Source organism: Canis lupus, chromosome 21 (assembly GCF_048164855.1).
Source record: "Canis lupus baileyi chromosome 21, mCanLup2.hap1, whole genome shotgun sequence".
NCBI classification, from domain to species: Eukaryota; Metazoa; Chordata; class Mammalia; order Carnivora; family Canidae; genus Canis; species Canis lupus.
The window spans coordinates 31,012,913-31,031,274 of record NC_132858.1 but is presented as its reverse complement, the minus strand read 5'-3'; the positions used below and the strand labels follow the sequence as shown (position 1 = coordinate 31,031,274).

The 18,362-nt window shown below is 53.1% G+C and overlaps 3 protein-coding genes across 9 annotated transcripts; 2 read left to right on the top strand and 1 right to left on the bottom strand.

Annotated features, from left to right (window-relative positions):
• Positions 1 to 5,107: 5,107 nt before the first annotated feature.
• On the bottom strand, positions 5,108 to 14,164 carry LOC140612983 (small ribosomal subunit protein uS3m-like). 7 transcript variants are annotated; one of them, XM_072791307.1, is made up of 3 exons: positions 13,528 to 14,164; positions 6,692 to 6,802; positions 5,108 to 5,633 (listed from the first exon to the last, which is right to left on the bottom strand). In XM_072791307.1, the coding sequence occupies exons 1-3, from the start codon at positions 13,609 to 13,611 to the stop codon at positions 5,418 to 5,420; spliced, it is 411 nt and encodes a 136-aa protein (XP_072647408.1). In that variant the 5' UTR covers positions 13,612 to 14,164; the 3' UTR covers positions 5,108 to 5,417. The 7 variants fall into 7 exon arrangements, with proteins under 7 accessions (XP_072647408.1, XP_072647409.1, XP_072647405.1 ...); XM_072791308.1 differs by having other exon boundaries at positions 5,108 to 5,527; positions 13,528 to 13,908; XM_072791304.1 differs by lacking the exons at positions 5,108 to 5,633; positions 6,692 to 6,802 and adding an exon at positions 7,010 to 10,624 and having other exon boundaries at positions 13,528 to 13,910.
• SCGB1C1 (secretoglobin family 1C member 1) lies at positions 11,467 to 12,947 on the top strand. The gene is made up of 3 exons (XM_072791309.1): positions 11,467 to 11,624; positions 12,163 to 12,362; positions 12,781 to 12,947. Exons 1-3 carry the CDS (start codon positions 11,570 to 11,572, stop codon positions 12,811 to 12,813), a joined length of 288 nt encoding a protein of 95 aa, XP_072647410.1. The 5' UTR covers positions 11,467 to 11,569; the 3' UTR covers positions 12,814 to 12,947.
• Positions 13,845 to 17,426, top strand: CIMAP1A (ciliary microtubule associated protein 1A). The gene is made up of 7 exons (XM_072791300.1): positions 13,845 to 14,030; positions 14,449 to 14,565; positions 14,898 to 15,098; positions 15,426 to 15,527; positions 15,719 to 15,840; positions 16,603 to 16,743; positions 17,131 to 17,426. The coding sequence occupies exons 2-7, from the start codon at positions 14,457 to 14,459 to the stop codon at positions 17,218 to 17,220; spliced, it is 765 nt and encodes a 254-aa protein (XP_072647401.1). The 5' UTR covers positions 13,845 to 14,030; positions 14,449 to 14,456; the 3' UTR covers positions 17,221 to 17,426.
• Positions 17,427 to 18,362: the final 936 nt, after the last annotated feature.

The window sequence follows — 18,362 nt, the reverse complement described above, 5'->3', positions numbered from 1 at the left end:
CTCAGGTCATGATCTTGGGGTCCTGAGATCAAGTCCCACATCAGCTCTCTGCCCAGTTGGGGAGTTTGTTTCTCCCTCTCCCTCCGCTTCTGCTCTTCCCCCTGCTTGTGCTCTATCTCTCTCACAAATAAATAAATAAAATCATTTTTTTAAAAAAAGAAAAGAAAAAGTAGACATTACAACTGAGACTACAGAAAAACAGGATTGTGAGATTAAACCATTACAAGTCAAAACCTTAGATAACTTAAAAGAAATGGATCCATTCCTAGAAATAAACAACTTACCAAACTGAATCAGGAAGAAATAAAAAATCTGAATAAACCAATAGTGAAAAAAAGAGGTTGAATCTGGAATCAAAAACTTCCCAAAAAAACCTTCCCCAGGACCAGACAGCCTCACTGGAGATTCTACCAAAGAAGAATCAACACCAATTCTTCTCAAACTCTCCTAAAAAATTGAGGAATAGAAAGAGTATTTCCAAAGTCACCTTGTGAGGCTGGCATTGTCCTGATACCAAAGCCAGAAGACATCACAAGGAAAGAAAGCTACAGACCAATAAATAATTTGATGAATCCAGATGTAAAATTTCTCAACAACATATTAGCAAAATGAATTCAAGAACACATAAAAGGAGCATACACCATGAGCAAGTAGGATTTATCCCTGGAATGCAAGGATCATTGAACACACAAAAATCAATAAATGTAATGCATCACATTAACAAATGAAAGAAAAATCACATGATCATCTTAATAGATGCATAAAATGTATTTGACAAATACATCATTTCACAAAAACCCCTCAGCCAATCAGGTACAGAAGGAACATGCCTCAATATATTAAAAACTAGACATTATAAGCCCATGGCTAAAAATATACTCACTGGTGAAAAATTGAAAGCTTTACTTCAAGGATCAGGAACAAGATGTGGATGCCCACAGACACCACTCTTAGTACAGTATTAGAAGTCCTAGCTAAAGCAACTAGGCGAGACAAAGCAATCACAGGCATCCAAATCAGGAAAGAAGTGAACTTCTCACTATTTGCAGTTAATAAGATTCTGTATATAGAAAATCTGGAGGCTGTTAGATTTCAGTCAAGTTGTGGGATACAAAATCAATTTACAGATATCAGTTATATTCCTACACACTAAGAATGAAACATCTGTAAAAAGAAATAAAGTTATCCCGTAACAAAAGCATCAAAAAGGATAAAATACTTAGGAATAAATTTAATCAAGGATGTGAAAGTCCTGTATAATGAAAACTTCAAGACTTTGCTGAAAGAAATCAAAGAAATAGAAAGACAAACAAATGGAAAGACATCCTGTGTTCATGGATCAGAAGAATTTATATTGTTAAAATGTCCTTAAAAGAACAAAGCCAGAGATATCACACTTCCTGACTTCAGACTATACTACACACCTTCAGTAATAAAAACAGTATATTACTGCATAGACAGAAAAAATAGACACATAGACCAATGGAACAGAATGGAAGGCACAGATTGGAACTATGCTTATATACTCGAGAAATACTCAACAAGGAAGCCAAGAACACACAACAGGGAAAGCACAGTCCTTTCCACAAGTGAGGTGGAGAAAATTGGATGAGCACAGACAATGAAATTAGATCCACATCATACACCAGTCACAAAAATTCACTCAAAGAGATTAAAGACTGGGACGCCCGGGTGGCTCAGCAGTTTAGCACCGCCTTTGGCCCAGGGCATGATCCTAGAGTCCCAGGATCGAGTCCCACATCGGGCTCCCTGCATGGGGCCTGCTTCTCCCTCTGCCTGTGTCTCTGCCTCTCTCTCTCTCTCTGTGCCTCTCATGAATAAATAAATAAAATCTTTTTTTAAACATTTTAAAAAAGAGATTAAAGACTGAAACAGAAGGACCTGGTACTATAAAACTCTTAGAAGTAAAGGTAGGGATGGAGCCGCCTAACATTGGTTTTGGCAATGATTCCTTGAATATGACACCAAAAGCACCAAAGACAAAAGTGAAAGTGAACAAACAGGGTTCCGTGAAACTTTAAATCTTCTGCAAAAGGAACCACTAACAAAATGAGAAAGCACTTTACAGAATGGAAGAAAATCATTGCAAGCCATACATTGGACAAGGAGTTAACATTGAAAATATATAAAGAACTCATACAACTCAAAATCAAAAACAAACTGATTGAAAATTGGATAGAACTAGACCTTTCTCCAAAGAACACATCCCAATGGCCAATACACACATGAAAATATCCTCCACATCACTGACCATCAGAGAAATGTAAATCAAAACTACAATGAGGTTTCTCCTCACACCTGTCAGCATGGCTATTATCAAGAAGACAAGAGATAAAAATTGCTGACAAGAATATGGAGAAAAGAGAACTCTTGCTGCTCACAATGGAAAACACTGGAGTGTCACAATGGAGCACACTGTTGGTGCTCATAATTGAGAACAACATGAAGGCTTCTCAAAAAATCAAAAGTAGACCCACCAGGAAAGGGAGGTGGGTGGGGGTGGGGGTGACTGGGTGACAGGCACTGAGGGGGGCACTTGATGGGATGAGCACTGGGTGTTATGCTATATGTTGGCAAATTGAACTCCAATAAAAAAAAAATTAATTTAATTTAAAAAGTAGACCCACCAATGATCCAGGGATTCCACTTCTGGGTATGCACACAAAGGAATAAATAAAAATAAAAATAAATAAAAAACAGGATTTTGAGGAGAGATACGCACTCCTGTATTTATTGCAGCACTGTTTACAATAGCCAATAAGTGTCTATGGACAGATGACTGGATAAAGAAGCTATGATAAATAAATAAAACGGAATATTATTGAGCCATGAGAAAAGAAGGTATCTTGCCATTTGCAACAACATGATGGACCTTGTGGAAGTTATGCTGAGTGAAATAAGTCAGAGAAAGACAAATACTATCTGACATCACTTATATGTGTAATCTAAAAAAGCCAAAACAAACAAACAAACAAACTTGTGAAAACAGAGAGTAAAATGGTGGTGACCAGGCCACAGGGAGTGAAAGGGAGAAGGAAGATGTTGCCTAAGGGTACAAATTCATAACAGTAAGTACAGTCAACAATATTGTATTATAATCAACAAACTTGCTAGGAACTAGAACTTAATTATTCTAACCTCTAAAAAGAAAATAATTATGCAATATGTGAGAAGTGCTAATTGTTGCAATCATATGATATATAATATATTAAGATATATAAATGTATCAACATGCACACCTTAACTTTACACAATGTTATATGTCAAATATATTTCAATTTAAAAAATGGATCAGGGTCAAGATCTGGGCGAGTCTATAGGGTGAACATCAAAGCAAGGCTGCACATCAGAGTCACAGTCTGGGGCAGGATAAGGGCCTGAGTCAGTAAAGGATTTGAGAAAGGTTCAGGGTTGGGTCAGGGTGAAGTACAGTTTCATGACCAGTAGTGGGCGGGTCAGGGTCATGAGGGTCAGGACCATGATCAAGTCCAGCTGAGGTTCAGTCAGATCACTGTTAGGGGAAGGGTCAAGGTCAGTGTTATGGTGAGAATCAGCAAGAGGGTCGGGGTCAGTGGTAAGTGAAGGTCAGAAGGGTCAGAGTGAGGGTCAGAGTCAGGTTAGGTTGAGTTTTATCAGCAGGGCATCAGGGTGTCTCAGGGCCTGGATGACAATTAGTCCAAATCAATCCAGGGTTGTTGAGTGCTAGAATCAGGGTCAAGGTCAGAGTTAAGAGTAGGGTCAGATCTGGGTGAGATACAGAGTCTGGGTGATGATTGTGTTTCAGGGTCAAGTCAGAGTCCAGTTTATCAATGAGAGAAGATCAGGATTAGGGTCAAATTTAAATGACTGCTAATTTTATGGTCAAGGTCATGATAACAGTCTGGGTGGGATGGTCAGAGTCCAAGCAAGCATCAGTATTAAAGTTAGGATAAGGTCATAGTCAGCGTCCTGAAAGGGTCAGATAATCAGGATGATATTTTCAGAGTGAAGTTCTGACTGAAAGGGTTCTATGAGGGATGTAGCCAAAGTCAGTGTCAGAGTCAGACACGATCAGGGGAGGGTCTGGGTAACACCCTCACGTAAGAGTGAGGTTGAGGGAAGGCCAAGCTGTGGGTAGAGTTCGAGAGAGCGTTACTGTTAGAGGGTAAAGCGTAGGGTAGAATCAGAGTCAAGGTCAGGGATCAGGGTATGTGAGGGTTAGGGTTAAGTGTAACAGGGTCATGGTCAAGGTGAGGGTCAAGGTCAGTGTCAAAGTGAGCTTGGTCAGCAATCCCTGCCCCACTGCCCAGCACCACCTGCAGCTTTTGCAGATGCCACCTCCTGAGAGGCTCTCCCCTACTGAGCCATAGGTCTACCTGCCTCATCTGCCAGGAGTCCTCATGCCCTACCCTCCCTGCCCACCTGCAAGGGGAGACAAGTGGCACGAAGGCAGGGATCTTGGAACAGAATGTTTTGTTCATTGATGGATTCTAAGCATTCAGAAGAATCTGTGGCACAAACAATACTCGTTGTTTTAAGCAACGAGTATCCATTAAGATATTTCTGGAGGAAAAAAGAACATCTGGAAATAAACTGTTCACAGTAGTTCTCTCTGTAGAAGAATTACAAGAAACTTTCATGATTCTAATTGATATATATCCATACGGTTTCAAATTGTCAAAAATTAACACTGATTACTTTATAATCACCAAAAATGGATTTTTCCACTTTGAGAGAAAAACAAAGCACTCCAAATACAGTTCCTGATAAAGTGACTGGGACAGATACTCATTGCACTGCAGCTATTATCCAAACCTCAAATAACTGGCAGCCTCTTGGGGAGCCTTGGAGCATCCTCAAAGAAACCCAATTGTAGTTCTCTCCTCTAAAGAAGAAAGACAAACCAAGAGGCAAGACAATGCGGAAGGTCTAGTTATTCAACAGCAGCTTTGAAAAGGAATCCTCAATCCCCTGAGGGGATACATTTCCCCATTTCTACTTCACTCCTCTCGCAGACATTTCTGTCCTTTGTAGGCTAGAGCCTGGTAGAAAAAGGTGATTGTCTTTTTTTTTTTTTTTTTTAAGATTTTATTTATTTGTTCATGAGAGACACAGAGAGAGGCAGAGACACAGGCAGAGGGAGAAGCAGGCTCCATGCAGGGAGCCAGACGTGGGACTTGATCCCGACTCTCCAGGATCATGCCATGGGCCAAAGGCAGCGCTAAACCGCTGAGCCACCCAGGGATCCTCAAGGTAATTGTCTTAAATGTACTTATACACAACTGCGGAGGACACAGTTTGGAGGTGCAGGTGGACAGGACACCTGTAACAGTGGGACAGCGGAGTCTCAATGTAGCCCACCGGGAAGGAGAACTTGTGTGCAGGCAGCTGCCTCAGGACCAGGGCCCAGATGTGCTTTAGGATCGGTTGGTCAACAGACACCCTGGGAAGGTGCCCAGCATGAACTTCCAAAGGAAAACATCCTCCGCTGTTGGCTCTGCTGCATGGTCCTCACCACCCAGGTTCCCTGAAAGGAACAGGGCACCTCGAAGAGTCAGCGGAAACTCCAGAGCTAATATCCAAGTGCACTGTGCACTAAATTCCACCTTCACCCTGGCTTCTTCTCTTTTTTTCTACAAGTGTAATAAAAAATAACACTTTGAAAATAGTTCAAAGTACACTATTTCACTACATTCCCAAACAAATCCTGTGAGGTAGGTATTATCGGTTATCCTCGTTTTACAAAATGGAAGACTGAGGCCTTAGCAGGCACAAAATTCAGAGGATCCTTTCCTGTCTAGAGGATATTCTTTCTGCACCACTTACAGAAGCTGTGGCCATCCCTGGGCCTACAGAGAGGAGGCCACCAGCTGCTTCTGAGACTAGGGACATGTGCTCTCTCACCATCCAGGGCCATGACCCCCACCAGCGGATTCTCAGTGTAGATCCTAAAACTCCTACACCTCCACACCCATCCCCAGACCTTATAGAACCAGAACCTGAAAAGGATAGTTCAGGAATCTGAACTTTAAGTTCTCCAGACAGATGGATTGTGGAACATCCAGGTTGAGAAGTCTCATATGGAACAGAACACAGGTGATTTTCATTAGTTCCCAGTTCTCTAAAGTCACCATGAACAATGGCTTAGGGAACTGAACCATCGCTTCTAGGGGAAACACAGAGTTATGATAGTTTGGTCAACACCTCAAAATATAACCTTGCTTCATGTGTGTTTCTGCTTAACGACCCTTGTGTAATACACATGACAGATTAACACTGAACTCTGTCAACACCATAACTCCTGCCTGAAGGAAGCCTACCTACCTTGCGTATTTTCTCCGTGTGTACCCCACACCCTTCCCGTGCTTCACACTTCAGCATTAAGGGTATTTTAAGGCAGTGGAATCACTGACAAAAAGCACAAAACTGTAAACATGGGGCGCTAATCGAACTAGAAAAGAACACTTGTTCACAGCAAGAGCCGAAACAAGAAGGTAGCGCCCTCGCGGGAAAGGTGTGTGCGGGGTGGCTGCTCGGCGGCCCACAGTGATTCACAAATATGAAAGCTGAGAATAAAATCTCTGAATAAGTAGGAGTTGAATCAAGCCTCTCGCACGTGTTTATCTCGTGTTTGTGTGACGGCCGTGACTCGTGGGGCCAGGGCCTCCCACCCACTGCACCGGCCCCTCACCTGTTGCAGCCACAGCCAGCCCTTGCGGTGGACGATGAAGTGCAGTGCGTGCGTCTCCTCATAGGTCACCGGCTTGTCCCCCTTGCCCACTCTGACCTGGACCCCCCAGTTCTAGGAGCACAGAGGCTGTGAGTCTCCACGCCCACCAACCCAAGCTGCAGTCCCCACCCCCGCCCCCAGTGCCTGCACCTCTCCACCCTGGGTCCTCATACCTGGTGCATGTCTGGTCCCTCCACACCACACTGTGCACCCCCCAGCCTCTCCACCTTGGCGCCCAGGCCCCCCGATTCCACTGGCCCCAGACTCCGTCGCCCCAGGCCCTCCTCCATGCCGCACCCGGATCCTAACCCTAACCCACACATTCAGCACACCCCTGAAACACCAACCCTGAGCTGGACCCTCACCCAAACCCTCCCTGCAAATCAGCCCTCTGGGGGAGGTCTCCACACTCCCAGCAGACTACACCCACCAAGCTCCTGGGCCGTAATCCTAACCCTAGTCATGGCTCTGGCACTACCCTGGCCGAAACCCAAAGTCTGGAAAACAAGGGATTTGGGACACCTGAGCGACACCGGAAGACTCAGTCAGCAACACAGAAGGAAATCCTGCCATTTGGAAGACCAGAGAGGCACTAGAGCAGGAAGATTTTGAATGAAAACCAAAGCCAAACCATACATTTAGCATCACCATAAACACAAACTCTAACTCTAACCCTAACCCCTAACCTAATCTGTTTTTTAATTCATAGTTTAACGCTGACTTAGGAAAGCACTCTTCACTGAGACTTCCATTGTTAAGAAGAGGCACTGCTTTTCTGAAAGGGGCATTTATCAGTAAATACCATGATGACAAGGACAGAGTTTATGTTCTTTGAACTCGGAAGAACAGTTTTGGTTTATTTGGTTCCATTTTAGTTAATGGTGAGAGGCTAAAACTTCTGTGTGCTATTTGCAGTGATAGACTAGCTGATGAAGCATTGGGACTATCAGAACTCGAGGGGCATTTACGTATCAAACCTGAGCGCAAAACCAAATTGCTTCAAAGAAGTGGTATTAAGCTTACAAGCTGACAGAACCAGGTTTTCAATATTTCACATACATGCACTTAAATACTTTGCAGGCTTTTGACAAAGTGGTACTTGGGTTGCAAAGACCCAACAAGTATACACAACAGCCGATGCGTTCACAGGAGGCTGTGTCACAGGCATGAAGCACCGAAGTCGCTCTTTGAAAATACTGAGTTTGTCTATGCCACAGAAAGAGCTTTGGCACAACTTTCCAAAGACACTGCTGCTCGACGTAGCAAGGAGCTGGTTAATGAAACAAAAGTCCAATTCACAACAAATCAAACTACCAGAATATTTTTCATCATAACCTGATGAATACAGTTACAAATGACATGGATATGCGTGATCTGAATACACTGATGATGCAAAATGAGAAATTTGTTTTTTGCTTCATTGCTGACAAAATTGTGAGTCTAAACCATATATGAAACCACACACAGCTACGTTGCCAACTGGTGTAGTTTGGAGACCGACTGTGTGTTGTGTCCTGATGGCCTAGCTGCAATGAGAAGGCGGCTGTGGAGCAGCCTCCTAGAGTGACCGGCTAGCACCAGGACCTCAGGCGACGGCTTGCTTTCCCTAATGACCATGCCTCTCCTGAAAAATGTCAGCCGACCCAAGCAGTGTGCTCAGGGAGGCGGTAAAATTGTGGCTCGCATAACAAACGATGTAAAAGATTTCAGATTATCCTCTTTATTGTGTATCCTACAGAAGCTCCTCATGTCATAAGCAAATGCTGATGGATTTTTAACTAGGACAATTCTCAAGGGGAGGAGTCCAGCTGAGAATGTTTTACTGCAGATGAGCACCTAGGGTTTCTGTGAGCCATGGTGGCCCCAGCTCAGTAACATCACGAGATTGTGATAATGAATTCCATAATTAACAAAGATTATCTTAGTATCTGCACATCTGTGAAAATTGTAACCAAACACCTTAGGAATGAATAGAATGTCGGGTTTTTTGGTAGAAAGTTTTGAATATAATTTATAGGGATGGATCAAATAAAGATCCATCCCTATAAAGTCAACAAATGCTGAACATAGCTGCCTCTCATCGTTAAATAAACGCAATCAGAAAACAGAAAGCCAGGGATGCCTGGGGGGCTCAGCAGTTGAGCATCTGCCTTCAGCTCAGGGCGTGACCCTGGGCTCCTGGGATCGAGTCCCACATCGAGCTCCTGGTGAGGAGCCTGCTTCTCCCTCTGCCTGTGTCTCTGCCTCTCTCTGTGTCTCTCACGAATAAATAAAATCCTTAAAACAAACAAACAGAAGGCCAGGATCCTCCCAGAGCACTGAGCAGGATCTGCAGCAGTGTGGTGAGAGTCTGAAGAGCCAAGGGAGGGGGGGGCATCACCAGTGTCCAGGGGGCGTTTGTGTTTTGCTGCATTTTGCTTGAAGTCAGGTGATGTTACAGCACAAATGCACACTGATAGGGATGATGCACTAGAAATACAAGCCTAATGTTGCAGAAAGAGGCTTCCCTCGGGGAGAAGCGGCAGGAGCAGCATTGCCCTTGGTGTGCTGGAAGACAGGTCCTCTCACAGAACACGAGGACACACGAATACATGCCTGTGAAGGCGGGCACGCTTGTGGATTAGTGTTGTGACCGTGTATAGTTTTTCTTCTGATTTCTTCAGTTTCTCGGTGAAACGAGAGCTAAGGCCCAGAAGGTAAGGTGAGCGTGGCGGTGACTAGTGACCACCTCAAAGGATGTGAGGACGCCCACCCTGGAGGCCTGGAAGCCACGGGCAGCAGTGAGGACCCACCCAAGGCGAGTTCTGCATGTGAGGTGGGCTGAGGGGGCAGGTGCAAGGAGACTGGTGGGGTCGCCCACCTGGGGCAGGAAGCGACGGCAGGGGAGGGGCGCGTTGTCATGACGGTGCCCTAAAGCTGGGCCCGGAAGCGCGTGGGGACTGTGAAGGTCAGCCGGGTGCTCCTCGAACACCCGCCGGGCAGCAGAGCCATGGGTGCTGCGGGGACCGGGAAGTGGCCCTCAGTGCGGCCCGGAGGAGGGGACGGCGAGGTGGCCAGGGCAGGGGTGAGAGCTCGGTGGATTAGGTCCGCGCCAGCAAAGTCACCACGACCAGTCAGCAGGGTCCCAGGAGGAGGAGGACTGAGTCGCTGGCCGGGATGGGGGTTGGAGTGGCTGTCGCGGGCCAGTGCCCCCGGGAAGGCTGCACCGCCACGGCTGCCAGCTTGCGCTTCCGGGGCCGGAGTCTGGAGAAGAAGAGAAGCCCCAGCCCCAGCGCAGCCAAGGGGCGCCCAGTCCACCTCCAGCAGCGACCACACTCTGGAGACGTGGGCGGAAGATAGCGAAGACAAGGGACCGCTGGGCAGGCTGTCTCCCCTGGGCCGGCCCGACTGTCGGAATCCCCTGGGGGAGTCAGGACAGCTAGCCAGGCTCTGGCCCCAGGGACGCTGCCTCTGGGCCGCGCTGGAGTCCAGGCTGCTCTGCATCTGCCCCGGGGATGCAGCAGGCAGCAGAGACCAGTGAATAAAGGGCGGTGGCAGGCACAGCCCAGGCAACAGCCTGGGGACACGAGCGCACCGCCCTGAGTTCCAATCCGGAAGCTAACGTGACACTTTGTGCCAAACACACTTCAATAATCTAATTAAATGCAGAGGGTGATGGGCCTCGGAGCGCAGGTGGCGCCCACAGCCGTCCCAGAATCCACCATCCCTGGGCTCTTTGGGGACAGCGGCTCCAGGGGCCTTAGCTAGTCCCACGGACACAGCCGCACTGTCCCGTTACAGGTGATCCCCGCACGCGGCATCTGTCCTTCCCCCGCGAGTTCCGTGTATGGTGGGATAGAGGAGCCTGGCTCTTCCCGCAGGATACTTGTCAGCAGGCACCTGAGCTGGAAGAAGCTGTGTCGGGAGCGCTCAGGACACGGGTCGGCTTGGCAAAGACTCCCCAGCAGAGGCGGGTGAGGAACAGGGTGACAGAGGGTGACAAAGGCACCATAGTAATCAAGCCAGAGTGGTTTGGGGAAGACAGAGACCTGCCCCAATGCTGGTCAAGGGCTGAAGCTCTGCATCCCCAGGAGCACCCTGAGGACACCTCTGGCCACCAGATGGCAGCAGGGGACAGGACTGGCTGCTCCTGGGCAGGTCACCTGGGGACACAAGCAGGTGTCTCAACCCCCCTCCCCGGCTCTGTGCTAACATCTGCGCCACCACCTAGACTTCCCAGGGCTGACCTCGCCGGGGTGGGAAGCTGTGTCTCAGACTGTGGCCCCTCCTCGCTTCCTGTGGTGGTGGGATAATCCCACCAGGCCTCGGGGTGGGGGGCACCTCAGTCTCTCTGAGGCCCACCTCCACCCCCTGGACCCTAATGTCCACTGGGGCCTCCTGCAGCCCTGGGCCCACCTCTCACTACCCAGATCCACAGGACCGGGGAGCCCCTACCCCTGACCTAGTGGAGAGCCTCAGGCGTGTTGAGCAGAGTGGGGGGGGGATCCCCCACACACTCAAGAGAAAGGCCTGAGCCCAACCCCAGAGACTACCACTCTCAATCACAAACCAGGCCTGGCCAGAGCCCCGTGGTGTTCTGGCCCCACCGACCCCACATCTCACCCTCTCCCACGTCACCTCAACCCCAAACCACATGCACACCACCCCTCACACGGCGCCCAAGCCTGCTGCTGCTCGACACCCATGTGATCCCAGGGTGAGGACACACCCCCAGCTGCCCAACCTTCACGCTCACTGCCAAAGTCTTGACGGGCAGGTTGGGGCCACCCCCAGGCCAGATGCCACCTGTGAGGCATAAAGCCGGCAGAGGCAGCTCCTGAGAGACCTCTGCTGTCTGCCATGAAGGGAAGCAGCACCCTCCTGCTGGTGGCCCTCTCCTTGCTCTGCTCCTGCGGTGAGTCTGAGTGCTCCCAGCACCCAGGGGCCCTGTGTGGGGGGTGGATGGGGACCTGGGCAGCTGCAAACCTAGGCACTAGGCCCTTCACAGCGATGGGCAGCAGCCTTGCCATGCCAGGTCCCCGACCGGCCTCCGTCAGAGAACGCAGGTGTGGGCACCGACCCTGACACCCCCACCGACCGCACTCCCCACAAAGCCCCACCCCCACCCAGCCCAGCGCCAGCCTCTGCCCCAGCCCTAGCGTCACCAAGCCCGATGTCACCAAGCCATCCCAGTCAGACCCCAACCCTCCAAGCTGTGGGTCAGCCGACCTCATGTGGGAAGACTCCAGCCGAGGCTTCCCTCGTGACGCTGGGGGAACCGAGGGTGGAGTGAGGCAGATGAGGTCAGGAGTGACAGGAGGGGTCTGTGGGCGTGTAGAGTTGGGGGAGGAGGCAGGTGGTCATTGCGGGGGGCTGGAGTGCTGGGAGGTCTGGAGTGACGGGCTAGGAGGCAATCCTGCTGTCCTGGTGTCATCCCGCCCCCGCCCCCATAGGGCTGGCCTCTGACGAGGACAGCAGTGAGTTTTTCATGGACTTCCTGCAAACGCTGCTGGTGGGGTCCCCAGAGGAGCTGTACGAGGGGCCCCTGGGCAAGTACGACGTCAATGCAGATGCCAAAGCGGCGCTGACTGAGCTCAAGTCCTGCATAGACGGCCTACAGCCCATGCACAAGGCGGAGCTGGTCAAGCTACTGGTACCAGGGCTGCGGCCGGGGTGGGGGAGGGTAACCCAATTCCTGCCCTACTGGCCTTCCACCAAATGCCATGGCTCCCAATTATGCCCCCAATGTAGCCCACCACCCCTACAGATACCCTGACCCGGCACTGTCAGAAGTGGACATCCCAGACCTCGCTCCCCACAATCACCCCCAGCCTCCCCTACATGCACATACATGCGCAGAAACATCTGTGTACAAGAACACGCACACATCCACACAGGCGCACACACCCCTTCCCCAGCTGCTGGGGGGGACTGGCCAAAAACTGCCAGAGCCTACTATTCCCCAGGGGCTGGCCTGGGCCTATCTGCCCAATGGAGATGGGGCTTTCTAGTTATTGATCACCAGCGATGGGACCCCCAGCCCCCTTGGCCTACACCTATCTGCCTTCCAGGTGCAAGTGCTGGGCAGTGAAGATGAAGCCTAACAAACCCCAGTCATGGCTCCAGGCGGCCACAGGACCAGCTACACAATCAGCCACAGCCACGCCACCCCATCACCACTTTCCTGTGCGTGAACTTATCCGAAAACTATTCAGTCAATAAAGCCTCCTGCAGATCAGGCTCTGGCTCCTGTCTCTCCGCACACTCAGGGCTCACTTGCATGCACAGGGTCCCATCCACAGAGCCTGCACGTAGAAGTAGCCCCACGCAGAGGGCAGACCCACCAGACCCCCGTGAAGATAGAGCAAGACAGACAGACAGGCGGGTGGGTAGACCCAGGAAGGTCTGCGGAGACACTGGGGGAAGCAGAGCAGTGCCTCAGTGCAGGGACGGGCAAAGCCCCCGGGGGAGGACCCGGCCAGGACTGGGAGGGTGGGCTGGGCGCTCTGTCTGAAGGCTGTCCTTCCAAGGTGATAAACATACACGATATGCACATGGCACAGGGCCAGGGGTTGGAAGCCATCTCCCCAAAGGTACCCAAGAGTCTACCTGGAAGTAATGCTGACCTGCTCCGTAGCCCCAAGAGGAACCTTGACAGAGTCAAGAAGAAAGCGCACTTGCTCTTGAGGACACTCATGCCCCCAGGGGTGGGCATGGCCAGCAGTGGCAAGGGAGGAAGAGCAGGGTCTGAGAAAGGTTCCACAGGAGGCAGCAGCCGCCCACCGCAACTCCCCAGCCAGCGCCAATCCTACCCTCACCTTGGATCCCAGGGTCCCAACTACCGGAGCCTCAGCTCCCCCAGGTGAGTGACCTTCCCTGGAGGCGGGGCTGCCTAGGTCCATCTCTGTCCCTCGCAGCTTCACTCCCCACCACTCCAGGTCTGGGCCCCATGGCTTCCTCGTCCAGCTCAGAACCTTGCTGTCCCTTCTCCAGCCCTCAGAGCCTCTGCCCCACCTATCGCAATGGGGAGCAGAGCAAAGTCCCAAAGCCTGGTGAGGAGGGGTTCCGGGCAGAGGCCATTGTCTCCAGCACACAGATAGTGATCTAGAACCTGCTGCCCACAGAGCCACATTCTAGAGCTTGGAGGCTAGGACCCCTCCCCAATTCTCCAAGCCCCCTGGAAAGAGGAGAGAGAGGAAGGAGCCTTCCTCTCCATGCCCCTTTTTCGAGAACCCCCTGGCACTGAGGCCAGCTCGACGGGACCACCTCTGAGGAGGCTTGGTCCGTAGGTTGCTCTGAGCGCAGCTCCTGCACCAGAGAGGTGAGGGTCCCCCTGGGGCAGCCTGCCCCCCCGACCATGGCACAGTCTCAGCCAGACATTTCCCACTTGTGCCCGCTGCCCCTTGCCCAGCAGTGGCCGGGGTCCTCTGAGTGGGAGGTACCTGCCCAGAGCCCCCTGAGAGCCAGGGAGGGGTGTTTGGTGAGGGCTGGGAGAGTGACCACAGTGCTGAGAAGGCTTCTGGGCTTGTGCACAGCAAGGGGCTGGCGCTCCTCCTCCTGGGGGTTGGTGAGGGCAGAGCAAGCCCACTACTCCGGGCAGATGTTCTGAAAGTCTGGGCCCCAGGTCAAGACCTCACTGAGGAGGCTGTGGCCTGAGGTCCTGCCCATCACTGCAGACAAAGTGGGGGGGTGCGAGTTGGGTCTTCCCGCCACCTGGTCACCCTCCCGTCCATGGACAGAGCCAGCCATGGCGGAGGAAGTATGGGTGGGCACCTGGAGGCCCCATCGCCCCCGGGGGCCCATTATGGCCCTCTACAGCAGCCCAGGACCCAAATACCTGATTCCACCCACCACGGGTAAGCACCTGGGATCTTGGGGGCAGAAGCCGGGGCTCGGGTGGGCCTGGGAAGGGTCTGGGGACGGTCTGGGGGTGGGAGGCTGGGACACTGAGGAGGGTCGAGGGGGACGTGGGGTGGCCCTGGGGGTCTGGGATGGGTCTGGGGAAGGTTTGGGGGGATCTGGGACAGGCCTGGGGAGAGTTTAGACAGTGTGTGGGGACCTGAGAGATGGGTGTGTGGGGTGGGCCTGGGGGCTCACCCCTGACTCCCAGCCCTCGAACCCCTGTGGGGCCATTGGGGGTTGGAGGATGGTGTCTGGCTCCAGGTCGCTCAGAGACCCTGTCCCACAGGCTTTATGAAGCACACTCCCACCAAGCTCCGTGCACCAGCCTATAGTTTCCGTGGGGCCCCCATGCTCCTGGCAGAGAATTGCTCCCCAGGGCCTCGCTACAGTGTGAACCCCAAGATACTGAGGACGGGCAAGGACCTCGGCCCCGCCTACTCCATCCTGGGGCGTTATTGCACCAAGACCATCATGACCCCTGGTCCCGGTAAGTAACTCCGATCTGCCTGCAGCCCCGCCCAGCCCTGTTGACGAGCACAGTGTGTCCTGCTGGGGTGAGGTGGGAGGGATACAGGCATCCTGGGCCTCCTAGCCCCTCATTTTCCTCACGAGGCCCACATCAGAGCCTGCGACCTCCTGCTCCACAGCTGCATCTATCTTCCCAACCCCCACAGCCCCTGGACACCCCTTGACCAAGGTATTGGGACCTGGGAGCCCTGCGGTGTTAGAGGTGTTCCCCTCCCCGGGCAGGGCCAGGAGCCCGTCGCAAGGTCCTTTCCCTCCCAGCACTCCCTGCACTCCTTTCCCGAGCCAGGTGACTACTTTCCAGAGAAATCTACCAAGCACGTGTTTGACTCCGCTCCCAGCCACTCCATTTCCGCCCGCACCAAGACCTTCCGAGTGGACAGCACCCCAGGTGTGCAACCGTCCTGTCAGCCAACATCCGACCGCTTGGGGGTCCCAGCCAGGGTGGTGGGGGAGGATGGGTAGGCCGGGCGGCCTGGTGGCTGCACCCCTGGAAGTGGAGGCCCCCGGGGAAGGAGCCATCTGAGGCCCTGGAGGCAGCACTCTGTCCAGCCAGACACTCAGGGCCTGTGCTCCCCGCAGGCCCCGCTGCCTACATGCTGCCTGTGGTAATGGGGCCCCACACTGTCGGCAAGGCCTCCCAGCCCTCCTTCTCCATCAAGGGTCGCAGCAAGCTGGGCAGCTTCAGTGATGACCTACACAAGGCAAGCCCCCCCCCCCCACTCCCCTGCCAGGGCACAGCACTGCTCAGCCCCCAGAGGTAGCCCTCAGGCCCCTTCCCCCAGACCCTGCTCCCACCAGACTGAAGCCCATCAACTGTCCGTCCTCTGGGTATCTGTGCCCCCCGCCCCAGCAAGGTTACAGTCTAGGGTGAAGAAGGCAATGGATAAGGGCACAGATGACCATGACCACAGTGCTGAGAAGGCTTGACCACGGAAGGGATTTGCAGCGTGCTGTGGGGAGGACAAGAGGCAGCCTTTGATAAGGTGGCACCTAGTAATATGGAAAGAGAAAGAAAAGCTGTGAGCTACCTGGGGGAGGGGGGGTTCCAGCTGCAGGTGCAAAGGCCCTGAGGTGGGCATGTGCACGGGAGCTTGAGGAGCCTGGGGAGAGTCCCAAGGTGCCATCATAGCACTGCTGAGCTCACCAGCCCAGCCCATGGCCATCAAGTCCCACAGGACAGAGTCCCAGCTGGAGAGGGGCCTCTCTAGCACACACCAAAGGGACAAGCCTGGGACTGGTGCAAACTAGGGTGTCACTGCCACGGCGATGCTGCTATAGAAGGGCCATGTCCCACACAGAGGTCATCCCCACAGTGTGACTGCTGTCTAGAGACAAAAGGGGGACCCCTGACACAGACACACAGTGACCCAGGCTCGACACCCATGGCCCAATGCTGGCCCCCTACCCTTTGGGGTCCTACGCCCTGGCCGGCTGAGGCTGTCTGAGCCTCTTTCGCCTCCTAGACCCCAGGTCCTGCGGCCTACCGCCAGACGGATGTGCAGGTGACGAAGCTCAAGGCTCCACGGTACACCATGGCAGCCCGGGTGGAGCCCCCAGGGGACAAGACCCTCAAGCCAGGACCAGGAGCCCACAGTCCTGAGAAGGTCTAGGAAGAGCAGGGCCCAGAGGGGTGGGGGGTACAGTAGGGAGGGAGTGGGGATGGGGGTGACACGGCCCCGAGGAGGTGGGGGTGCAGGGCAGAGTAGGGGCACCATGCAGAGTGGGTGTGGTGGGGAAGGGCCTGTGAGGGTCCCAGGGGCCAAGCACCCCCGGTGGCAGGCCTGCCTCTCCAGAAACCAGCGAGTGTTCGTGGGCTGAGCGCTCGTGCACGCCAGCCTGTGTGCAAACCTGGCAGCGTGGTCTCGCTCTGGTCCCCCTGGCACAGCCTCAGGAGCGACAGCAAAGCTCCTGGCAGCGGCTCTGGCTCCAGGGAGGGCAGTGCATCGGGGGCGGGAGGGGAGCAGGCTCTTCTCACGGCCTCCCGCTCCCAGGTGACAATGACCAAGCCAAGCGCCCCCGTCGTCACCTTTGGCATCAAACATTCCGACTACATGACGCCCCTGGTGGTGGACGTGGAGTAGCCCCGGCCGAGCCCGGCACCCAGAGCCTTGGCACGTCCCGCTCCCGCAACAGCAGAGGCCGGGGTGGGCCCCGGAGGCCGCGGCACCCCCTGCGTGGCTGGGCTGTGGCCGCCGGGGCTGCGGGGCGGGACACACTTGGACAATGGGGACCGGTTATTTTTTCTACTCTGCTTTCGCATGTGCTAATCTTCTTTCCTGCTGTGCTCAGATATTTAATAAATCAGATTTCACAGTAACAGGTTTGTCCTGGCAGCGCAATCAAGCTTTTCCAAAAAGAGGCCCCCCGGGGTCCTATCCTGGCCTCCACGGCCTGGGGTCCGAGTGGAGAGGAGGGCACAGCACCCCTGGATCCCCTGCCATGCCCGCCCTCCTATTTCCACCCTGGGTCCCGCACTTCCCATTTCATTGTACACTCCAGGGACGGTCACGCCAGCATCCGTCCCCTTCCACATGGTCATCTCCCTGCGTGAGACTCACCCTGGAATCTGGACGAGAACCTGGGGCCACCCTCGGGAAAGCGATACTGCGTGGCCTCTGAGACCAGGCCATACAGCATACAGGTGGACCAGCTCCTCTGTGCAGCTAGACAGCCCCCTCCTCTGCTCACTCCAGCACCAGCCACCGTGGTGTGAGCATGACACTCAGCAAGGCCACGCAGGCGTCAACCAGCAGGCTCAAGAGCATGGGTTTAGGTGACAGCAGCCGAAGGCTCAGGTCTGACGGCCGAGGCCTAAAGTTCTAGACAGACGCGGTCCCCACACTGTGCTCAAATTCCAACCACATTAATCCTAAAATGTAAATTACTTTAATTGTGACTACATCTAAAGTGATCTGTCACACAACAAAGGCAACACGGGGAGCTCGAGGATGTGGGCCAGGAAAGGGCCTCCCAAGTGAGGCCAAGGACTGGTGTTCCTAGAGGCTGCAGGGAGTCCGAGGCCAGGCCTTTGAGGAGTGGAGTGTGGATCTCACCTCATTTCCAGAGAGAGGGTGCCGTGCAGACTGCAGGGGGGGAGGGGAGGCCCCACTGTTGTCCCCATGAGCCCATCAGCCATAGCCATATGGAGCTCAGTACAGCCACTGACCTGGGACCATGTGAGGCTGTATTCTGAGCACCTCACATTTACTCATTTACCCCTGGG

What these genes read in the sequence shown, in the direction of transcription:
- LOC140612983 (XM_072791304.1), bottom strand. Translation starts at nt 10,213, where the DNA reads ATGCAGAGCAGCCTGGACTCCAGCGCGGCCCAGAGGCAGCGTCCCTGG.
- SCGB1C1 (XM_072791309.1), top strand. Translation starts at nt 11,570, where the DNA reads ATGAAGGGAAGCAGCACCCTCCTGCTGGTGGCCCTCTCCTTGCTCTGC. An exon ending in CTCCTTGCTCTGCTCCTGCG is followed by an intron (nt 11,625 to 12,162) that starts GTGAGTCTGAGT and finishes CCGCCCCCATAG; the next exon opens with GGCTGGCCTCTGACGAGGAC. An exon ending in CGGAGCTGGTCAAGCTACTG is followed by an intron (nt 12,363 to 12,780) that starts GTACCAGGGCTG and finishes TCTGCCTTCCAG; the next exon opens with GTGCAAGTGCTGGGCAGTGA.
- CIMAP1A (XM_072791300.1), top strand. Translation starts at nt 14,457, where the DNA reads ATGGCGGAGGAAGTATGGGTGGGCACCTGGAGGCCCCATCGCCCCCGG. An exon ending in CCGAGTGGACAGCACCCCAG is followed by an intron (nt 15,528 to 15,718) that starts GTGTGCAACCGT and finishes TGCTCCCCGCAG; the next exon opens with GCCCCGCTGCCTACATGCTG. An exon ending in TCAGTGATGACCTACACAAG is followed by an intron (nt 15,841 to 16,602) that starts GCAAGCCCCCCC and finishes TTCGCCTCCTAG; the next exon opens with ACCCCAGGTCCTGCGGCCTA.